General features: G+C 42.4%; 2 protein-coding genes across 2 annotated transcripts in view; both read left to right on the forward strand.

Annotated features, from left to right (window-relative positions):
• Positions 1–23019, forward strand: part of Adam32 (ADAM metallopeptidase domain 32) — a 109831-nt gene extending 86812 nt beyond the window's left edge. For both annotated transcript variants that reach the window (XM_087588716.1, NM_001170582.1), the window contains 5 exon segments: positions 105–204; positions 1640–1796; positions 12276–12314; positions 17706–17744; positions 22902–23019. In XM_087588716.1, the coding sequence (XP_087444842.1) occupies positions 105–204; positions 1640–1796; positions 12276–12314; positions 17706–17744; positions 22902–22905 (339 nt within the window). In that variant the 3' untranslated portion in view covers positions 22906–23019.
• Positions 1–23785, forward strand: part of Erich1 (glutamate-rich 1) — a gene marked incomplete at its 5' end in the record, with an annotated part of 52793804 nt that overhangs the window by 44368253 nt on the left and 8401766 nt on the right.

Below are 23785 nucleotides of genomic sequence, written 5' to 3' on the forward strand. Positions count from 1 at the left end.
GAACTCGCTCATTCTTGACTAAGATAAAAAAAGCAAGTGTTATGACCTAGCACATAATTTCATAATGAGGAAAAAATCATTTACACATTTCAAACTAATCCTAGGTGTGCACTTCCCGTGGTGACTGCCATTGTTCTGAGGGCTTTCAACCTCCCAGCTGTACACCTAAGGAAGGAGGAGACTCATCTTGGTATGGCAGGCAAGGCAAGTATCTATGCCTGTAAAAATAGCAATTGAGAAAAAGTTAAAAGATCACTTGTTTTCATTCAAAGAAAGCCACATTTTTCTACTTGGAGAGGCTAATAATATTTGGAATCAAAGGCAATTAGATTTTTTTTTTCTCAAATAATGGGACCAAATATCATTAACTCTGTTCACCATTTCTGTCACGTGTGCGTGAGGCCAGCAGGGTTGCCTTGGGCTGTCTGCTTTTTTCTTTTTCTTTTTCTCCTTCCTTCCTTCCTTCCTTCCTTCCTTCCTTCCTTCCTTCCTTCCTTCCTACCTTTCTTTCTTTCTTTCTTTCTTTCTTTCTTTCTTTCTTTCTTTCTTTTCTTTCTTTTCTTTTCTTTTCTTTGTTCTGATGTCTCTGTCATTGGGGGAGTTCCTCTCCTGCTTTTCCCACATTTACAAATTGTGCAGGAACTCTGTTCCTAGGCAGTGTTTACTGTCTCAGGTACAACCACCATGTTTTTATTCTAGGGGAAACTACATGGATAAGTTTTGGTTTACAGTCTGTAGGTTTCAAGAAAGAGATGGTTTCACCTTCCGGGATGATAACAGAAGCGCGACCATAGCAGCCTTTGCTTCCTGTCATTCATACACCTGTTAGACTCGAAAAATAGTTCTGGAACTCACTGTTTTATGATTGGAAATGTTTTTTATTTCCAGACAGTGTGTTCTGATTATAGTTTCCCTTCCCCTAGTCCCTCCAAGACTCTCCCCATTTTCCCACCCACCCAAGTTCACACCTTTCTTCTTTCTCGGGTCTGACATGACAGGCTTGGTAGCCACTGCCAACAGGTGATGAAATTAGAGTCGGCACCGAGCCTTTCAGTTTTTAATCTCCCGCCCTTTAAAGTAGTACCACAGTTTGGTGTACATTAGCACAGTCCTAAGGTAGGAAGATAATAATCTGTTACCTACAAAGGAAGTGCCATACACGCGGAGTGAAGTTCTGTTGAGAATCCTGTAATGAGTTCAAGTTGGGGTAATCTTTTTTTTTTTTTTGTTCTTTTTTTTGGAGCTGGGGACTGAACCCAGGGCCTTGCGCTTCCTAGGTAAGCGTCCTACCACTGAGCTAAATCCCCAGCCCCAAGTTGGGGTAATCTTAACCATAAGCAACCTGCACTTGAGATCACTGGATTTCAAGCACTCACTGGATTACAAGGGGGGCTTTACTGTAATCACCATATGGTGTAGCCTGGAAACCTCTGGAAACCTCTGAAATACTGTTTCCATGTTTTGGGGTGGATCTGAGGTAAAGTTTCAAATGCTGCAGTACACTACTTAAGTTTTCCTTGTTACCTAATTGACAAAGGGCGCGGGGGCGGGGGAACCCAAAAGAAACCATTTTAATATACTTGTCACAACTTGAAAGTAAATTAGGCCATCTAACGGCTCACATACCTTTTATTTTTAGGTCTGCCCATGGAAGGAGCTTCTAGGAACCGTGAGAAGAAGTGGCTCTTAAGTTTGTACATTGTCTTAATTATCCTCACGACAGCAGTCGTCCTAGGCACAGGGTGGAAAGGCTTGAAAAAGTGTCGCTTCAAGGAGGAGGAATCCATGAGCAGCGAGTAAATTGAGCTTTGGCTTCCCCTAAGCCTCTGGGCACTCTATCTGCATTCCATCTAATTTCGGGAGGCCTTTGCAAAGACTCATAGCGAGCGATGTCTCAAGGATGATGGGTTTGGGCATGTGGCTAACTCACTACAGCCACTGCGTGCTAATCCAGCCACCTTCCTGTCTCTGCTCTAGGACACTGTTACTCACCCCCACTGTATGCTTTAAAAAAACAAAGCAAAACAAAACTTGCTTACTCATGTGGGTTTTCTTCTGTAGTCTATTCCATTGGTTTATGTGTACCTTTTTTTTTCTTAAAAAAACAAAAAACAAAAAAACAAAAACAAAAACATTCACCATGTACTAGAAACTCAGGAAGTGTCACGAATGCCTTTAGTGTTATCCGTTTGACTTGGGATTGCATTAATGATCTGAAGTCTTTGGCGGTTCTCTTTGCATGTTAGGGTGGTTGCTTTTGATTTTGTGAAAAATGCCATGAGAGTTTATTTTTTGTCTGTGTTACGACAGTTGTGACCTGCCATGTGGGTGCTGGGAATCAGACCCAGGTCTTTTGAAGAGCGGGCACTGCTCTTAATTGTTGGGCCATCTCTCCAGACGTGGCCATTGTAACAGAAGTGGTTTTTCTAACCCACAAATCAAGATAGCTTCCTGCTTTATCCGTGTCCTCAACTTTCCCCATCATTCGTCTATAACTTTGAGTGTTGTGTAGCTCCTTGGTTAAGTTTATTCCTAGAGACTTTATTGTACAGGTGAGATTGTTTTCACAAAATTTTTTTCTTTAGAGGATGAATATGGCATTGGGACTGATTTCTGTGTTCTTCGAATTTACTGGGTTTGTTGTTAGAGTTCTTCTCTCTCAACAAGACTTTGACATACAGCTCTGGATGGCTTCATAGCCATAACCTTTCCGCTTTCATTTCCTGGGTGCTAGTGTTGTAGGTATACACTACCCCACCATGCCCAGCTCGGTGAATATAACTTGTGCTTGTTTCAGTGGAGGCTTTAGACATTCTCTTTTATTTCTTTTATTGGATATTTTCTTCAATTACATTTCAAATGTTATCCCCTTTCCTGGTTTCCCCTCCAGAAACCCCCTATCCCATCTCTCCTCCCCATGCTTCTATGAGGGTGCTCCCCCACCTACCCAGCAACTTCCTGCCACCTCCCTGCCCTGGCATTCCCCTACACCGGGGGATTGAGCCTTCACAGGACCAAGGGCCTCGTCTCTCACTGACGCCAGACAAGGCCCATCCTTTGCTACATATGCAGCTGGAGACACAGGCCACTCCATGTGTCGTCTTTGGTTGGTGGTTTAGTCCCTGGGAGCTCTGGGGGGTCTGGTTGGTTGATGTTGTTGCTCTTCCTATGGGGTTGCAAACCCTTTCAGCTCCTTCAGTCCTTTCTCTTAACTCCTTCACTGGGACCCCATTCTCAGTCCAATGATTGGCTGTGAGCGTCCGCCTCTGTGTTTGTCAGGCTCTGGCAGAGCCTCTCAGGAGAGAGCTATGTCAGACTCCTGTCAGCATGCACTTCTTGGCATCCACAATAGTGTCTGGGTTTGGTGACTGTATGGGCTGGATCCTTAGGTGGGGCAGTCTCTAGATGGCCTTTCCTTCAGTCTCTGCTCCACACTTTGTCTCCGTATTTCCTCCTGTGAGTATTTTGTTCCCCTTTCTAAGAAGGACTGAAACATCCACACTTCGGTCTTCCTTCTTCCTGGGCTTCATGTGGTCTGTGAATTGTATCTTGGGTAATTATAGCTTTTGGGCTAATATCCACTTATCAGTGAGTACATATCACATGTGTTCTTTTTTGATTGGTTTGCCTCACTCAGGATGATATTTTCTAGTTCTATCCATTTGCCCAAGAGATCTGCCCGCCTCAGTCTCATGAGTGCTGGGATTGATGGAGTATATGTCACTACACCTAAATGTACTTATTTTTAATATTTTCTTGATCTTCCCTTTACAAGATAGCCCTAGAAAAGTACTGGGATCTTTGTAAATCATTTCTTCACACGGCAAACTTTCTCCTGTATCCCTCTGTAAAGAAGCTATTTTCCATGGTCTAGGTTATTGTATAAATGGAAACACATTGTAAGTCTTTATTTCTATGTGGCTTGTATCACTTACCACCATATTTAATCCCCCTCATTCACAATCTTGTATCGGTTGTTTGGTCTTTCCTTCACGGATTGGTGGATACTCACGTCCTTTACAACTTGTAGCTAAAATGACTAAAGCCGCTGTGGATGTCCCGGTCTTTGTGTGAGCATGCATGTCGTCTCGGTTCATTTCCTGGAGTAGAACTGCTGGGTGAGATGGTAGCACTTGTTTACCTTCTAATGGAAGAGCGAGACTCCTACTGAAGTCAGCATCCGCATCTCGACTCCCAGCCTCCAGTGAGCCATTCTTTTTTTTTTTTTTTTTTTTTTTTTATTAACTTGAGTATTTCTTTCATATACATTTCGAGTGTTATTCCCTTTCCCGGTTTCCGGGCAAACATCCCCCTCCCCCCTCCCCTTCCTTATGGGTGTTCCCCTCCCAAACCTCCCCCCATTGCCGCCCTCCCCCCATAGACTAGTTCACTGGGGGTTCAGTCTTAGCAGGACCCAGGGCTTCCCCTTCCACTGGTGCTCTTACTAGGATATTCATTGCTACCTATGGGGTCAGAGTCCAGGGTCAGTCCATGTATAGTCTTTAGGTAGTGGCTTAGTCCCTGGAAGCTCTGGTTGCTTGGCATTGTTGTACTTTTGGGGTCTCGAGCCCCTTCAAGCTCTTCCAGTTCTTTCTCTGATTCCTTCAATAGGGGACCTATTCTCAGTTCAGTGGTTTGCTGCTGGCATTCGCCTCTGTATTTGCTGTATTCTGGCTGTGTCTCTCAGGAACGATCTACATCCGGCTCCTGTCGGTCTGCACTTCTTTGCTTCATCCATCTTGTCTAATTGGGTGGCTGTATATGTATGGGCCAAATGTGGGGCAGGCTCTGAATGGGTGTTCCTTCAGTCTCTGTTTTAATCTTTGCCTCTCCCTTCCCTGCCAAGGGTATTCTTTTTCCTCATTTAAAGAAGGAGTGAAGCATTCACATTTTGATCATCTGTCTTGAGTTTCGTTTGTTCTAGGGATCTAGGGTAATTCAAGCATTTGGGCTAATAGCCACTTATCAATGAGTGCATACCATGTATGTCTTTCTGTGATTGGGTTAGCTCACTCAGGATGATATTTTCCAGTTCCAACCATCTGCCTACGAATTTCATAAACTCGTTGTTTTTGATAGCTGAGTAATATTCCATTGTGTAGATGTACCACATTTTCTGTATCCATTCCTCTGTTGAAGGGCATCTGGGTTCTTTCCATTTTCTGGCTATTATAAATAAGGCTGCAATGAACATAGTGGAGCACGTGTCTCTTTTATATGTTGAGGCATCTTTTGGGTATATGCCCAAGAGAGGTATAGCTGGATCCTCAGGCAGTTCAATGTCCAATTTTCTGAGGAACCTCCAGACTGATTTCCAGAATGGTTTTACCAGTCTGCAATCCCACCAACAATGGAGGAGTGTTCCTCTTTCTCCACATCCTCGCCAGCATCTGCTGTCACCTGAGTTTTTGATCTTAGCCATTCTCACTGGTGTGAGGTGAAATCTCAGGGTTGTTTTGATTTGCATTTCCCTTATGACTAAAGATGTTGAACATTTCTTTAGGTGTTTCTCAGCCATTCGGCATTCCTCAGCTGTGAATTCTTTGTTTAGCTCTGAACCCCATTTTTTAATAGGGTTATTTGTTTCCCTGCGGTCTAACTTCTTGAGTTCTTTGTATATTTTGGATATAAGGCCTCTATCTGTTGTAGGATTGGTAAAGATCTTTTCCCAATCTGTTGGTTGCCGTTTTGTCCTAACCACAGTGTCCTTTGCCTTACAGAAGCTTTGCAGTTTTATGAGATCCCATTTGTCGATTCTTGATCTTAGAGCATAAGCCATTGGTGTTTTGTTCAGGAAATTTTTTCCAGTGCCCATGTGTTCCAGATGCTTCCCTAGTTTTTCTTCTATTAGTTTGAGTGTGTCTGGTTTGATGTGGAGGTCCTTGATCCACTTGGACTTAAGCTTTGTACAGGGTGATAAGCATGGATCGATCTGCATTCTTCTACATGTTGCCCTCCAGTTGAACCAGCACCATTTGCTGAAAATGCTATCTTTTTTCCATTGGATGGTTTTGGCTCCTTTGTCAAAAATCAAGTGACCATAGGTGTGTGGGTTCATTTCTGGGTCTTCAATTCTATTCCATTGGTCTATCTGTCTGTCTCTGTACCAATACCATGCAGTTTTTATCACTATTGCTCTGTAATACTGCTTGAGTTCAGGGATAGTGATTCCCCCTGAAGTCCTTTTATTGTTGAGGATAGCTTTAGCTATCCTGGGTTTTTTGTTATTCCAGATGAATTTGCAAATTGTTCTGTCTAACTCTTTGAAGAATTGGATTGGTATTTTGATGGGGATTGCATTGAATCTGTAGATTGCTTTTGGTAAAATGGCCATTTTTACTATATTAATCCTGCCAATCCATGAGCATGGGAGATATTTCCATCTTCTGAGGTCTTCTTCAATTTCTTTCCTCAGTGTCTTGAAGTTCTTATTGTACAGCTCTTTTACTTGCTTGGTTAAAGTCACACCGAGGTACTTTATATTATTTGGGTCTATTATGAAGGGTGTCGTTTCCCTAATTTCTTTCTCGGCTTGTTTCTCTTTTGTATAGAGGAAGGCAACTGATTTATTTGAGTTAATTTTATACCCAGCCACTTTGCTGAAGTTGTTTATCAGCTTTAGTAGTTCTCTGGTGGAACTTTTGGGATCACTTAAATATACTATCATGTCATCTGCAAATAGTGATATTTTGACCTCTTCTTTTCCGATCTGTATCCCTTTGATCTCCTTTTGTTGTCTGATTGCTCTGGCTAGAACTTCAAGAACTATATTGAATAAGTAGGGAGAGAGTGGGCAGCCTTGTCTAGTCCCTGATTTTAGTGGGATTGCTTCAAGTTTCTCTCCATTTAGTTTAATGTTAGCAACTGGTTTGCTGTATATGGCTTTTACTATGTTTAGGTATGGGCCTTGAATTCCTATTCTTTCCAGGACTTTTATCATGAAGGGGTGTTGAATTTTGTCAAATGCTTTCTCAGCATCTAATGAAATGATCATGTGGTTCTGTTCTTTCAGTTTGTTTATATAATGGATCACGTTGATGGTTTTCCGTATATTAAACCATCCCTGCATGCCTGGGATGAAGCCTACTTGATCATGGTGGATGATTGTTTTGATGTGCTCTTGAATTCGGTTTGCCAGAATTTTATTGAGTATTTTTGCGTCGATATTCATAAGGGAAATTGGTCTGAAGTTCTCTTTCTTTGTTGTGTCTTTGTGAGGTTTAGGTATAAGAGTAATTGTGGCTTCGTAGAAGGAATTCGGTAGGGCTCCATCTGTTTCAATTTTGTGGAATAGTTTGGATAATATTGGTATGAGGTCTTCTATGAAGGTTTGATAGAATTCTGCACTAAACCCGTCTGGACCTGGGCTCTTTTTGGTTGGGAGACCTTTAATGACTGCTTCTATTTCCTTAGGAGTTATGGGGTTGTTTAACTGGTTTATCTGTTCCTGATTTAACTTCGATACCTGGTATCTGTCTAGGAAATTGTCCATTTCCTGAAGATTTTCAAATTTTGTTGAATATAGGTTTTTATAGTAAGATCTGATGATTTTTTGAATTTCCTCTGAATCTGTAGTTATGTCTCCCTTTTCATTTCTGATTTTGTTAATTTGGACGCACTCTCTGTGTCCTCTCGTTAGTCTGGCTAAGGGTTTATCTATCTTGTTGATTTTCTCAAAGAACCAACGTTTGGTTCTGTTGATTCTTTCTATGGTCCTTTTTGTTTCTACTTGGTTGATTTCAGCTCTGAGTTTGATTATTTCCTGCCTTCTACTCCTCCTGGGTGTATTTGCTTCTTTTTGTTCTAGAGCTTTTAGGTGTGCTGTCAAGCTGCTGACATATGCTCTTTCCTGTTTCTTTCTGCAGGCACTCAGCGCTATGAGTTTTCCTCTTAGCACAGCTTTCATTGTGTCCCATAAGTTTGAGTATGTTGTATCTTCATTTTCATTAAATTCTAAAAAGTTTTTAATTTCTTTCTTTATTTCTTCCTTGACCAGGTTATCATTGAGTAGAGCATTGTTCAATTTCCAAATATATGTGGGCATTCTTCCCTTATTGTTATTGAAGACCAGTTTTAGGCCGTGGTGGTCCGATAGCACGCATGGGATTATTTCTATCTTTCTGTACCTGTTGAGGCCTGTTTTTTGACCAATTATATGGTCAATTTTGGAGAAAGTACCATGAGGAGCTGAGAAGAAGGTATATCCTTTTGCTTTAGGATAGAATGTTCTATAAATATCCGTTAAGTCCATTTGGCTCATGACTTCTCTTAGTCTGTCGACATCACTGTTTAATTTCTGTTTCCATGATCTGTCCATTGATGAGAGTGGGGTGTTGAAATCTCCCACTATTATTGTGTGAGGTGCAATGTGTGTTTTGAGCTTTAGTAAGGTTTCTTTTACGTATGTAGGTGCCCTTGTATTTGGGGCATAGATATTTAGGATTGAGAGTTCATCTTGGTGGATTTTTCCTTTGATGAATATGAAGTGTCCTTCCTTATCTTTTTTGATGACTTTTAGTTGAAAATTGATTTTATTTGATATTAGAATGGCTACTCCAGCTTGCTTCTTCTGACCATTTGCTTGGAAAGTTGTTTTCCAGCCTTTCACTCTGAGGTAGTGTTTGTCTTTGTCTCTGAGGTGTGTTTCCTGTAGGCAGCAGAATGCAGGGTCCTCGTTGCGTATCCAGTTTGTTAATCTATGTCTTTTTATTGGGGAGTTGAGGCCATTGATATTGAGAGATATTAAGGAATAGTGATTATTGTTTCCCTTTATATTCATATTTGGATGTGAGGTTATGTTTGTGTGCTTTCATTCTCTTTGTTTTGTTGCCAAGACGATTAGTTTCTTGCTTCTTCTAGGGTATAGCTTGCCTCCTTATGTTGGGCTTTACCATTTATTATCCTTTGTAGTGCTGGATTTGTAGAAAGATATTGTGTAAATTTGGTTTTGTCATGGAATATCTTGGTTTCTCCATCAATGTTAATTGAGAGTTTTGCAGGATACAGTAACCTGGGCTGGCATTTGTGTTCTCTTAGGGTCTGTATGACATCAGTCCAGGATCTTCTGGCCTTCATAGTTTCTGGCGAGAAGTCTGGTGTGATTCTGATAGGTCTCCCTTTATATGTTACTTGACCTTTTTCCCTTACTGCTTTTAATATTCTTTCTTTATTTTGTGCGTTTGGTGTTTTGACAATTATGTGACGGGAGGTGTTTCTTTTCTGGTCCAATCTATTTGGAGTTCTGTAGGCTTCTTGTATGTCTATGGGTATCTCTTTTTTTATTTAGGGAAGTTTTCTTCTATGATTTTGTTGAAGATATTTACTGGTCCTTTGAGCTGGGAGTCTTCACTCTCTTCTATACCTATTATCCTTAGGTTTGATCTTCTCATTGAGTCCTGGATTTCCTGTATGTTTTGGACCAGTAGCTTTTTCCGCTTTACATTATCTTTGACAGTTGAGTCAATGATTTCTATGGAATCTTCTGCTCCTGAGATTCTCTCTTCCATCTCTTGTATTCTGTTGGTGAAGCTTGTATCTACAGCTCCTTGTCTCTTCTTTTGGTTTTCTATATCCAGGGTTGTTTCCATGTGTTCTTTTTTGATTGCTTCTATTTCCATTTTTAATTCCTTCAACTGTTTGATTGTGTTTTCCTGGAATTCTTTCAGGGATTTTTTCGATTCCTCTCTGTAGGCTTCTACTTGTTTATTAATGTTTTCCTGTGTTTCCCTAAGTGTGTTCATGTCTTTCTTGAAGTCCTCCAGCATCATGATCAAATATGATTTTGAAACTAGATCTTGCTTTTCTGGTGTGTTTGGATATTCCATGTTTGTTTTGGTGGGAGAATTGGGCTCCGATGATGGCATGTAGTCTTGGTTTCTGTTGCTTGGGTTCCTGCGCTTGCCTCTTGCCATCAGATTATCTCTAGTGTTACTTTGTTCTGCTATTTCTGACAGTGGCTAGACTGTCCTATAAGCCTGTGTGTCAGGAGTGCTGTAGACCTGTTTTCCTCTCTTTCAGTCAGTTATGGGGACAGAGTGTTCTGCTTTCGGGCGTGTAGTTTTTCCTCTCTTCAGGTCTTCAGCTGTTCCTGTGGGCCTGTGTCTTGAGTTCACCAGGCAGCTTTCTTGCAGCAGAAAATTTGGTCTTACCTGTGGTCTCGAGGCTCAAGTTCGCTCGTGGGGTGCTGCCCAGGGGCTCTCTGCGGCGGCAGCAACCAGGAAGACCTGTGCCGCCCCTTCCGGGAGCTTCAGTACACCAGGGTTCCAGATGGTCTTTGGCTTTTTCCTCTGGCGTCCGAGATGTGTGTGCAGGGAGCAGTCTCTTCTGGTTTCCCAGGCTTGTCTGCCTCTCTGAAGGTTCAGCTCTCCCTCCCACGGGATTTGGGTGCAGAGAACTGTTTATCAGGTCTGTTTCTTTCAGGTTCCGGCGGTGTCTCAGGCAGGTGTCCTGCCGCTCCTGGGCCCTTCCCCACGGGAGCCCAGAGGCCTTATACAGTTTCCTCTTGGGCCAGGGATGTGGGCAGGGGTGAGCAGTGTTGGTGGTCTCTTCCGCTCTGCAGCCTCAGGAGTGCCCACCTGACCAGGCGGTTGGGTCTCTCTCTCTACTGGGTCTGGGAGCAGAGAGCTGCCGCGGGCCGGGATCCGCGGGTCCAGTGAGCCCTTCTTAGTCTGGTCCCTTGCCAGGAGGTGTGGCTTCCTCGCCGCATCCTATCGTACACAGTCGCTGCATGTGGTTCCGTTCGAATACTTCTTATAACTAACGATGTAGAATTTGCCGCGTTAGTTTATTATCTCGACATCCTCGGAGAAATGGCCGTTCAGAGCCTACACCCCTCTTAGTGAAGGTATTTGCCCTTTTGTTGTTCAGTTATTTCTCGTTGGTCCATTTGTGAAGCAGGCTGTCTTTCATCTAGTATTCTTCATTGCTTTCCAAGCGTAAGCTTTTCATCATGTGTTTAATTTGCAAACGTGTTTCCCCTGTCCAGGACTTCTACCTTCTACCTCTCCCGTTCAGAACGTACAAATGTCAAGCTTGAGGAAGTTCGGTGGGAAACTTGCTTTCTTATAGGCCATGATTTGGGTTCTGTACGTAGGAAAGAGAGCCCAACTTGAGTTCACAAAGATTCCTTCTGCATACTCCGTAGTTTTAGGGTTTACAAGTAGAAAGATGCTGAGTTTTAGTTAAGCTTTATATGGCCAACAGAGCCGCATTCTCAAGTGCAGCAGAATGGTTCTCAGCCATTGTTCCATGGCGCCGATATAGTCACCAACAACGAGTACTGGCCTTTAATAATTCTAATGCAACTGTCCCCCTGAGTTGTGAGAGCATCAATTATTCAGTGTTCCCGTGTGAGCAAATGGAAACTCTCATGTATCTGTTCTGAGTAAATATGTTTACTCTGGCTAAGGAGCTGTCCTCATGTGTGTGGTGTTCTGTGTTCTGTGTGTAGAGTAGACACCAGAGGGCTGGGGATTGGTACCGGCTTGGCACAGGTCTCAGAAACTCTCTCTGGGCATCTTTCCTGTTTGATTTTCTTGGGTGAAACCAACTTGCTTCCCTGGGGCTCCCACCCTTCCAGTTCTCTTACACATGCAACATGTGTGTGCACATACACACATACACGAACTCATGCAATCACACACAAATGCACACAAACATGCAAACACACATGCTTATGTGCATACACACACATTGAAAGAACTGTAGGGATAAGTAAAAATGAAACTCAGGAATTTTAGGTTCTTTTTTCTTTTCTTTTTTTTTAAAGATTTATTCATTTATTATATATGAGTACACTGTAGCTGTTTTCAGATACACCAGAAGAGGGCATCAGATCTCTTTACAGATGGTTGTGAGCCACCATGTGGTTGCTGGGAATTGAACTCAGGACCTCTGGAAGAGGAGTCAGTGCTCTTAACCACTGAGCCATCTCTCCAGCCCAAACTTTAGGTTCTTAAAGCACTACTTGAAGCAGCTGGAGTTTTTGTGGCTGAGGCATGTGAAAAGATGGACATGTAATTTGCGAGGCTGAAGGCATAGCTTCTTGGCAGAGGACTTGCCTACATCACAAAAGGACTTGTACTCCATGTCAATTACCGTTACAAAGGTCATTCTCATCTTTATGCAGATCCCATTGTGTATTATTTATTGGTAATTGGTCTTGTTAAAAAGAAGATAATACTGCTTATATGGTAGTCCAATTTTTATTCACAATTGTTGTCAAGAGTTTTAATTTTTTCCTACTAATTAACATGAAATTTTCTATTTCTTCCTAGAAGCAAATCAGAAGACAACACTCAAACGTACAACAGCAGGTGAGTGCATTAAAGGTGGCGTGAAGAGGCATGTTGAAAAAGATCAATGATTTGATTATGAGCCATTATTTAATTTTATACCTCTTGAGTTTCAGCTTAGGTAAGGCAGTGCTTTGAAAAAAAAAACCAGACGAATAAATTTTAGTAGTTTTGCTTCCAATAAGCCCTTCATTTATTCTGGGTTCATTGAAAGTCTACTCCCCCCAACCCCTGCCTGCAGAAGCCTAAGGAATAAAATGCCAAGTACAACAGAGCTGAAGCCTAACGCATAAGGAATAATAGTGTTTAATATTTAGACCTCATCCAGCCTGGGTCATTAGCATGCTGCTTGGGTAAACAAGCCAATGCCACTCTCCCTATCATGGTTATGTTCTCCCCACTACTCCAACAGATGGCCCCTGGGTTTGGGAGAGGTTATGTGCATGTTTTGTTTAGGGCCACACACTTAGTTGTCACTTTCTCAGGAGTTTGAACAGTCATGTGTTTCTGCATTCACCATTGTTAATCACAATGAGGGACGTCTCCGATCAAGGCCAGGAGTAACGAGTATCCATGGGTTCAATAAAAAAGAAAGCATTTAGAAGTCAGCTTGGCACCATGACAATGGAGCTAAACATTGGGAAGTTTGATCCCAGGGGCCTAAGATTCTCCTCACCATACTTTTCTGTTTGGACTAGGTATATACTTGCAGGTATGATTGACTTTTGTGGAACGGGTCTCAAATGCAAGCAGAGAGCAGTTGGTTACGTTCCTAACAGCCTTACCACTATTGCTCCAGTGGGCGTGCCTTGCCTGTGGCACTCGTCGTCTGGTCGGTAAGGTTCACAGGAGCCTGAATAGCACCTTCTGGCACTGTGAAAGCTTCCAGCTCAGTTACATTTTGGTTTCTTTATACCTAGCAACCAAGATGTGTGGTGTCTTTAGTAATAGGATCTCATCGCTTAGTTCTGGTGGGAACCTAGTCAAATGGCAATATCCTGCAGTCTTTCGGAGGCCACTTGGTATCTCTGGCCAACAACCGTTAAGGAAGTATGTATCTCACCGGACACTGGGGGTTTTTGTTTAATAACCCAAGGCCTTCTCTCCTTAATTTATATTGTTTTGTTTACAAAGTAGTAAGTTTATGACTTTTCACACACCCTTTATTTTTTTTTCAATCTCTCTTCTCCACCTCACCTTCTAATCTGCAACCCTGTTTAAACTTTCTAAGCCTCAAGTACCAGTTATCTGTTTTGATGTCATCTATGCTACGTCATCTCTCCTCCCTTGAGAAATCTCCCACTGAAGTAGGCCCTTTCTAGGTTTCTGGTTTTCATAAAAGTTGACCGGAAGTTTTAGAGAGTTGGAGGTAGGATTCACAGAGGACAGAGAAAGCATGCGTCTGGGATACTTCACTCAATATACTTCCCCCCCACCCTGTTCCATTCATTTACTAGAAAAAATTATAATTTTCTTTTCTTATAGAAGGTGGTGGTTTGAATACAAATGGTTCCTGTAGACTCATATATTTGACTGCTTAGTCATCAGTGAACTATTGGAACCATGGAATTGTTTAGAAGGAATAGGGGGTGTGGCCTTGTTGGAGAAAGTGTGTCACTTGGGGGTGGGATTTGAGATTTCAAAAGGTCATGCCAGGTTTAGTCTCTCCCCTCCCTAGAAACCAACATGAAGCTCGTAGCTACTTCTTCAGCACCACATCTGGTGCTTCATGCTTCCTTCCATGATGGTAATGGACTAAATCCCTGAAACTGTAGGCAAGCGTCAATTAAATGATTCCATGGATAAGGTTGTCTTAGTCACGGTGAATTCACAGCAATGGAACAGTGGTTAAGGCACAGAAGAGTGTGTGTGCCCCATTTTCCATATCCATTTATCTGCTGATGGACATCTGGGATGATTCTATTTTCTGGCTGCTGTGAGTAAAGTGGAAGTGAATATGGATGAGCAAATATGTCTGTAGTAAGATATAGTCCTTGGGGCATATGCCTAGGAATGGTACAGTTGGGACAAGTGATAGGTCTCTTTCTATAATTTTGGGAACCTCCACATTGATTCCCATGGCAGTTGTCTCTGGTTACACTCCTACCCCAGCCTAAGTGTTCCCCTTTCCCCAGATCTTCACCAGCATTTGTTGTTATTTGTTTTCTTGATGGACATTCTGACTGGGGTGAAGTGGTTATCTCAAAGTTGTGTTAATTTGCATCTGAATGATGTTGAACAGTTCTAGAAGTGTTTATCAGCAATCTACACTTCTTTTGAGAATTCTCTGCTCATACCCATGCCAAATTTTTGATTGATTGGTTGCTTTTCTTGATGTTTAGCTTTCAGAGTATTTTTTCTTTCTGTTTTTTGCTTTTTGTAAAAGATCTTTCTCCTATTTAGTGGGCTGCCTCTTCACTTTCTGTACAGCAGTTTCCTTTGCTGTACAGAAGCCTTTTGAGTGTCCTACCATCTCATTTGCCACACATTGGTTTTATTTTACGTACGTTTGCACTCTTACTCAGGATGTTCTTGCCTGTACCTGTATCTTCAACCATATGCACTACTTTTTCATCCAGCAGCTTCAGACTCTCTTGGTCATGATGAACGATCATTTTCATGCAGTCTTTATTAGGCTTGCAACTATACTTTTGAGAAATTTTGCATCTGTATTCGTAAGGGATATCAGCAATGCTATACTTTTCTTTTTGTTGTTGTTTGTCTTTATCTGAGTTTTGGTGTCACGCTAATTCCGGATGGGTAAAATGGTTAAAAGCATTCCTTTGCTTTCTGGTTCGTGTAATAAGTAATCTAAGTAGTGGTCTTTTCATTAGAGGTCTGATAGAAATTCATAGTGAGTTCACTGGGGCCTAAAATCTTTTTTTAAGTTTGGGGGTTCAGTGGGTATCCTGCTGGTCTAGTCAGTGCTGTAGTCCATTGGCTTTACAGCCAGGTGAGGCTAGTGAAGCCGCCCTGTCCTGGAAGCATGCCCAGCACCTTCCAAAACGATGAGAGCTGCTCCCCACAGAGGAAGCTGCCATGCCACCTCTAGCTCAATTCTTCCAACTCCTGTGTCTCAATTATGTGGCATCTTCACCCGCAGGGACTTACCTTCCAACAAAGCATAATAGTGATAACCTCTAGTGTTCTGGGGTCTCTCATACTCCCCTGAATGACAACTTGAGAATTTTCTGGTGCCTGGTACTCTGGGGGCTTTGCTAGGTAGGTAGTCTGGGAATCGTGGGGACCCTTAAATCGCCCCATTTGCCATACCTTCATTTAAAGTATATATCCATCCATCCATATTGTACTGGCTGATACCAGGTCGTATCACTCCTGGGCTGGTGGTCCTGGGCACTATGAGAAAGCGAGTTGAACAAGCCACATGAATGAATCAAGCCAATGAGCAGGCTCCCTCAGTGGCCTCTGCCTCAGCCTCTGCCTCCAGGTTCCTGCCCTGTTTCAGTTCCTTTGAGGATGAACAGTGATGTCGAAGCGTAAGCCAGATATACCCTCTGCCCCCCAAGTTGCTTTTGATCATGGTGTTTCATCACAGCAGTGGAAACCTTCGCTAAGACATGCACGCGCGTGCACACACACACACACATTATGTGTAATTGAACCCCAAGTTAGAGAGCTCCCCTACTCGCCGTTTTTCCCATTTATCCCACTCATAAATGCTGTATCATGCCATCGCCCTCTCTAGAGCTCCTTCCCACAAGGCCACTCGGCCCCTTTCTACACGCCTGGTCCCTGAAGTAGCTTCCAGGCTATACAGTAGCATACACAATGGGAGCTAGAAGTCACAAATAGAGAATATGTGAGGTTTGTCTAGAATTCCGGTGTGGAATAGAAGGCAGGAATTTTCCTTCAGTCTACTAGGCTTCCCTGAAGTCAATGTAAATTTAGTATACGTGTGGCAATTCATGTACAAAGCCAGTAGAGCAGCAGCTCTCTAGCCCTGGGTCGTGACCAGTTTGGGGTCGCATATCAGATATCCTATGTATCAGATATTTACATTACGACTCATAACGGCAGCAAAATTACAGTAATGAAGTACCTACAAAATAATGGTGTGTTTGGGGGGTGGGGTAGTGTTGTCACCACAGCATGAGGAACTGTATTCCAGGGTCGCAGCACTAGGAAGGGTGAGAATCACTGACTTAGAATCTAAAGGGCAGGGCTTAGCAACCCAGAGTCAAATTTATATTTTGTGGTGTTTGGGTGTGATGAGAAACAAAGGTCTCTGCTGTCACCACATTCCTGTACTGTGCAGGTGACTATACTCAAAGGAGTATGAACAGTACCGTGCAGAACTGAAGATTTGCTGTCTGTGTTATAATCACATGTTTGTTGGTGAGCAGGCATGCTACTCACACATTTAAGTGTTTAGAGTTAACTTGGCTACAGAATGCATGGCCTGTTGTACATTCTCAGAAGTGCATTAATTCACTGATACTTTTGGATACCGTTTTAATTTTTATTTAGAGCCACACCAGAGTACACTATTAAACCACAAATCATCAAATAAACATTTAGGAAGTATTTTCTATAAGTAAATATGTTATAAACTAAGGATGAAAAATATTAGTCTAGAAATAATTTTTCAGTATGGTTTCTTGAGTAGCCACAGTTGATAAAATCATCCAAACAAACACTAATGTTTGTCAATCTAGAGATGAGTATTAGTTAACGAACCTTTCTTTGGTTGGCTGAACCTTATTTGATTGCCTACTCTTGTGATATGTAGGCACAATACTGGTTACAAAAGATTAGATACATATCACTAGTTGGAAAAATGAACTCACAATTTGAACATTGGGAAGCCTTTTTCAGGGACAGACACAGGCAAATGCCACTCAGCTTGGATTGCAACTGTCTGAAATATGAACAACTGAGTGAATGAAAGAGTTTAATTAAGCACACCATGGGATTTCTGTTTTTTAATGGGTGTACGTGACCCTAGATATACGTACACCCTCTGGTTTAAGAAGAAAACAGGTAGCAGTCAATGGGATCTTTCTTGCTCAGAATAGTAGGCGATGTGGAGGAGTAGGAACGGAAGCTGGGATAGAAATGGCCAGACAGAATCCCTGTGTCACAGGCCTGTGTGTGTGTGTGTGTGTGTGTGTGTGTGTGTGTGTGTGTGTGTGTGTGCTATTCTCTCTGGGGCTCTCCAGCCATGCTCTCTCCTTTCTCCTCACCATTTCACTTGTCGGATTAAAAAGATAAAGTCTGGTGGCAGTATAGTGGAAGAGACTCACGATTCTAACTTTTGGTATAATGATATAAAAATAGAAATTTGCCATTTTCCCCTTTTTACAACTTTGAAGGGAAAGAGGAAGCGAGTACAGTAAGAACCATACAGATTGTACCCGGTAAATCTAATAGGGTGATTTCTTATTTATTTAGATCAAAATCCGAGGCAAGCAGTGGATCACCTACGAGCAGGTAAGTGTGTTAGGAAAACTTCTTAAAATACACTTAAAATAGCCTAGTAACAGCACCAGTAGAAGGGGAAGCTCTTGGTCCTGCTAAGACTGAACCCCCAGTAAATGTGATTGTTGGGGGGAGGGTGGTAATGGGGAGAGGATGGGGAGGGGAACACCCATCGAGAAGGGGAGGAGGAGGGGCTAGGGGGATGTTGACCTGGAAACCGGGAAAGGGAATAACAATTGAAATGTAAATAAGAAATACTCAAGTTAATAAAGAAAAAAAATACACTTAAAGTGGCATTAATAGTTCACAGTTGGTTACTTTCTGAGCATTGATTAGTCAATGAGCGGCTAAAATATTAGACCAATAAATGAACTCCCTCCAGTTACTATGTTGCCATTCCTTTTTTTTTTAATTTAGAGAATACTTTATTAGTTTTTGTAATCAAACCCACGTATATAAAACCTTACATATTTAATACAGTGTGTTACCCCTGTACAAATGGAAAAAACTTAAGTTCAACATTTCTAGACCAATATGGCTGTTAATTTCTGTACAGTGCCAACTCAACACAGTAAACAGGGATACTTTTTTCGAAAGTTGACAGCACAGGTAAAGTTTCAAAAAATTCAAATTATATATCTGTATATATATATATTTATATTTATATAAAAAGACCAATAATAGCAGTGTGTTATGCATCAACAGCAGCAACAGCTTTTCCAGGTTCTGCAGTCATCTGAACAAAACTGTAGAGACATCCAGCACACTCCATTAAAAAAAAAAAAAAGTAAAAAAACAAAACCCGAGAAAACAGCACAGTTCTGTTACTCTTGTGGTACCTGGCACCATTTTTTTTTTAAATTAGCTTCTCAATCATCATCTGGAAAGAAAACATTCTGAGCAACATCATTAAAACAGCTCTGATAAAGCACGGTCACTACTAGGTATCATAAAGCAGGTACAAGCTATTTTACATCCACAGAGGTATGATACAGTACTGTCCTACATCTATAATACTAGAGGATACAATTTAAAAGGCATTATTTGAGACTTGATTCTACTTTTCCAGCAGAGGGCCCAAAGGATGGTGTGACACAGCTTTGTAAAGAAACATACTCTAGACAGGATTTCCTTTCACTAGTAGCACACTTCTAAGGATTCATTCTCTCCATGAATGTCAGCTAAAACCGTTATTAAAAAAATGAAATATCCCTAGAACAAAACCGTATAACCACCGGATTCACATGAAGATGACCTAGTGGAGACAAGCTGGACCTCACCTTACCAACAAGCTATCAAATCTGTTATGTTAAAACAGTGAGACCTCCAAGGAAGGAGATGCCAAGTAGTGCTTCAAAGCTTCAGACCACAATCAAACACAGCATCCTTTTCAACAGAAGCAGAAGCTCATCTGAATATGCTCATGGATGCTGACATCAACATTTAATCGTCTCCTCACTCATCCAGGAAGAGGGGGAGATCAGTTACTACTGTACTTTATTGTGTTCAACCAAATCACCATGTTACAAAAATAGCAAGCTGCCATAATAAAAAATAAGGCTCCTCTATCCAGCACCAGATAGCATCATTTTATTTTCAAGCCTAGAAATTGCACACTTGTATATAAACCAATCGAAGATGAGGATTGAGAGTTCATCTTGGTGGATTTTTCCTTTGATGAATATGAAGTGTCCTTCCTTATCTTTTTTGATGACTTTTAATTGAAAATTGATTTTATTTGATATTAGAATGGCTACTCCAGCTTGCTTCTTCTGACCATTTGCTTGGAAAGTTGTTTTCCAGCCTTTCACTCTGAGGTAGTGTCTGTCTTTGTCTCTGAGGTGTGTTTCCTGTAGGCAGCAGAATGCAGGGTCCTCATTGCGTATCCAGTTTGTTAATCTATGTCTTTTTATTGGGGAGTTGAGGCCATTGATGTTGAGAGATATTAAGGAATAGTGATTATTGCTTCCTGTTATATTCATATTTGGATGTGAGGTTACGTTTGTGTGCTTTCATTCTCTTTGTTTTGTTGCCAAGACGATTAGTTTCTTGCTTCTTCTAGGGTATAGCTTGCCTCCTTATGTTGGGCTTTACCCTTTATTATCCTTTGTAGTGCTGGACTTGTAGAAAGATATTGTGTAAATTTGGTTTTGTCATGGAATATCTTGGTTTCTCCATCTATGTTAATTGAGAGTTTTGCAGGATACAGTAACCTGGGCTGGCATTTGTGTTCTCTTAGGGTCTGTATGACATCTGTCCAGGATCTTCTGGCCTTCATAGTTTCTGGCGAGAAGTCTGGTGTGATTCTGATAGGTCTGCCTTTATATGTTACTTGACCTTTTTCCCTTACTGCTTTTAATATTCTTTCTCTATTTTGTGCGTTTGGTGTTTTGACAATTATGTGACGGGAGGTGTTTCTTTTCTGGTCCAATCTATTTGGAGTTCTGTAGGCTTCTTGTATGCCTATGGGTATCTCTTTTTTTAGGTTAGGGAAGTTTTCTTCTATGATTTTGTTGAAGATATTTACTGGTCCTTTGAGCTGGGAGTCTTCACTCTCTTCTATACCTATTATCCTTAGGTTTGATCTTCTCATTGAGTCCTGGATTTCCTGTATGTTTTGGACCAGTAGCTTTTTCCGCTTTACATTATCTTTGACAGTTGAGTCAATGATTTCTATGGAATCTTCTGCTCCCGAGATTCTCTCTTCCATCTCTTGTATTCTGTTGGTGAAGCTTGTATCTACAGCTCCTTGTCTTTTCTTTTGATTTTCTATGTCCAGGGTTGTTTCCATGTGTTCTTTCTTGATTGCTTCTATTTCCATTTTTATTTCCTTCAACTGTTTGTGTTTTCCTGGAGTTCTTTCAGGGATTTTTTCGATTCCTCTCTGTAGGCTTCTACTTGTTCTCTAAGGGAGTTCTTTATGTCTTTCTTGAAGTCCTCCAGCATCATGATCAAATATGATTTTGAAACTAGATCTTGCTTTTCTGGTGTGTTTGGATATTCCGTGTTTGCTTTGGTGGGAGAATTGGGCTCCGATGATGCCATGTAGTCTTGGTTTCTGTTGCTTGGGTTCCTGCGCTTGCCTCTCGCCATCAGATTATCTCTAGTGTTACTTTGTTCTGCTATTTCTGACCGTGGCTAGACTGTCCTATAAGCCTGTGTGTCAGGAGTGCTGTAGACCTGTTTTCCTGTTTTCTTTCAGTCAGTTATGGGGACAGAGTGTTCTGCTTTCGGGCGTGTAGTTTTTCCTCTCTACAGGTCTTCAGCTGTTCCTGTGGGCCTGTGTCTTGAGTTCACCAGGCAGGTTTCTTGCAGGGGAAAAGTTGGTCCTACCTGTGGTTCCAAGGCTCAAGTTTGCTCGTGGGGTACTGCCTAAGTCCTCTCCGCGGCGGCAGCAACTGGGAAGATCTGCGCCGCTCTTTCTGGGAGCCTCCGTGCACCAGGGTTCCAGATGACGTTTGGTGTTTTCCTCTGGCGTCTGGATGTGCACAGAGTGCAGTCTCTTCTGGTTTCCCAGGCGTGTCTGCCTCTCTGAAGGTTTCGCTCTCCCTCCCATGGGATTTGGGTGCAGAGAACTGTTTATCCGGTCTGTTTCCTTCAGGTTCCGGCGGTGTCTCTGGCAGGGGTCCTGCCGCTCCTGGGCCCTCCCCTACGGGAACCCAGAGGCCTTATACAGTTGCCTCTTGGGCCAGGGATGTGGGCAGGGGTGGGCAGTGTTGGTGGTCTCCTCCGCTCTGCAGCCTCAGGAGTGCCCACCTGATCAGGCGGTGAGGTCTCTATGTTGCCATTCCTAATGAATATGCAAACCTACGGTTGCTGCTGCTGCTGAATATATAAATAATTTACATCTCATTCAGCTTAGAAATACTCTGAGTATCCTGGGACTTGCTCTTGTCCTTACAATGGAGGTGAGGAACTGAGCCTAGTAAGATCCAAGGACACATATATTGGTTTATGACACCAAATTAGGATAGATCATTTTGTCTGTAAGGCACCGGAGGCCGTGCTATAGTCCCTGGGGTTTTAAGGGTCAGAAAGTTCCCAGGGGTGAGCGTGTACGCCTGCAACGCAGCAGTTCTCAACCCTCCCGAGGCTGCACGCCTTACATGCTCTGGTGACCCCCGACTAGAAAACTACTGCCATTGCTACTTTATAACTGCGATTTTGCTACTGTTATAAATCATAATGTAAATATCTGGCATGCAAGGTATCTGATACTTGACCTTTGTGAAAAGGCTGTTTGAGTTCCCATAGGGTCGGGGACCCACAGGTTGAGAACCACTGTTAACTCGTGCATTTGGGAAGAGGAAATGGGGGAAATCAGGAGTTAGAAGTCAGTTTAGTCTAAGTCTCAGTCAGTCTCTCCCCCCCACCCCACCCCCCCCCCGTCTCCAAAAAGTTAGATACATAGTCCCAACCTTCTCTTAAGCATAAGGTTACCTAATATATGTGCGTGCACACAACCCTGAATGGACTTAGCAGGTTACGCTTATACACTTACTCACATATGTGTAGCAACAACAATTCAAGAAGAGGAGGCCAGGGATTGGAGAAGGACACAAGGGGGCTTGGCATGGTTGGAGTGGAAGAAAGGAAAGAGACTGGAGGGGAACTGTGTGATTATATTTTAATAGTAAAAATAAAACACAAAAGCCATCTGGCTGCTCATGGCGCCAAATGTCTGTAATCTCAACACTTGTGAGGTGGAAGCTGGGAGGACCAGAGGTTCACAGTCATCCTCAGCTACTCAGTGAGTTCGAGGTCATCCAGGACTACCTGAGAACCAGTTTCAACGGAATAAATGAAGGTTTAGAGCATGGTTTATAACAAGAAAGGCAGGAAGGTATGGAAAAATGAAAAATTTAAAATTCAGAAGTAGACACATTAACATATTATAAATATCTCTGAAAAACATGGAATGTGTGAATGTTTTTCTGTTATAAGTATTTCGGATTCAAAATAAAAAATGCCAGGAAATGAGTACGAGTCAATTACTTGTGGCCTAAACAAGGTAACGAGCAGGCAAAGTCCTAAGGTTAGTTTCGGAAACTGCGCCGGTCGCTGGCACAGGAGCGAGCGTCCCGCTTGCTCTTAGCAGCCCCTCCTGTACTTTGAGTGGGGCTGTGTTTGAAGCTGCCGCCCTGACCTGTGTTTTGTTCTCTTCCGCAGTTAACTGCTACCCCTTCAGGAGGAAGAGGATGGCACCCAGGGGCTCACTGAGAAATGAAGAGTCCACGGTCTTCCCTTGGTCACAGCTGAAGGAGCTAATAAACTGAAAGTGGACCAATTTGCAGGCTTGCTGATCTGGTGTGTGTGTGTGTGTGTGTGTGTGTGTGTGTGTGTGTGTGTGTGTGTGTGATTTCCTCTGCCTTGGCATTCAGCCCATGGGCTATTGTAGTTGGTTGGGGTACCTTGGTGTGTGGGTGGAGGAAGTCAGTGGTGTCAACTGTGGGTCTTCTTCAATGACTCTCTGAGTTCTCCCTGTTACACCATTCCCCACTCAAACACACACACACACACACACACACACACACACACACACACACACTTTGCAGCCTGATTTCCTGGGTCAAATACCCAAATCAATCAGAACCATCCTGGGTTTGTGCCCTGTATTGTATCTATCGCCGGCCTTGAATAGATGGGAAGAAACAGGATGAGTGTTAAGATTCACTTCTCTCCTTCCTGACTATAGGTTCAATACCATGCTTTCTTTACTATGATAGACCATAACCCTCTGACCGTGAGCCAAATCAAATCCCTTTAATAAATCACATTTGTCAGGTATTCTGTCAAAACAACGAGAAAAGTAACTGATACAGACACCGGCTTCTCAGCACGGCCCAGACTTGCAGCCTCAGGTATTGCCACAGGAAGGCAAGCTTCAGAAACTGCCTTTTCAGACCATCCACTTTCCAGGAACGTAGGGACAATGACAAGAATGGTGGGTACCCAGAGGCTTCACACCTGTGAGTAGCAAAAGCTGTAGACTGCCCTATGTGACATCTGCCCTATGTGAGATCTAGAGTCTCTTGAAGAGATGCATTTCTGGG

This window comes from Rattus norvegicus, chromosome 16 (genome assembly GCF_021556685.1).
Source record: "Rattus norvegicus strain SHRSP/BbbUtx chromosome 16, alternate assembly SHRSP_T2T, whole genome shotgun sequence".
NCBI lineage: Eukaryota > Metazoa > Chordata > Mammalia > Rodentia > Muridae > Rattus > Rattus norvegicus.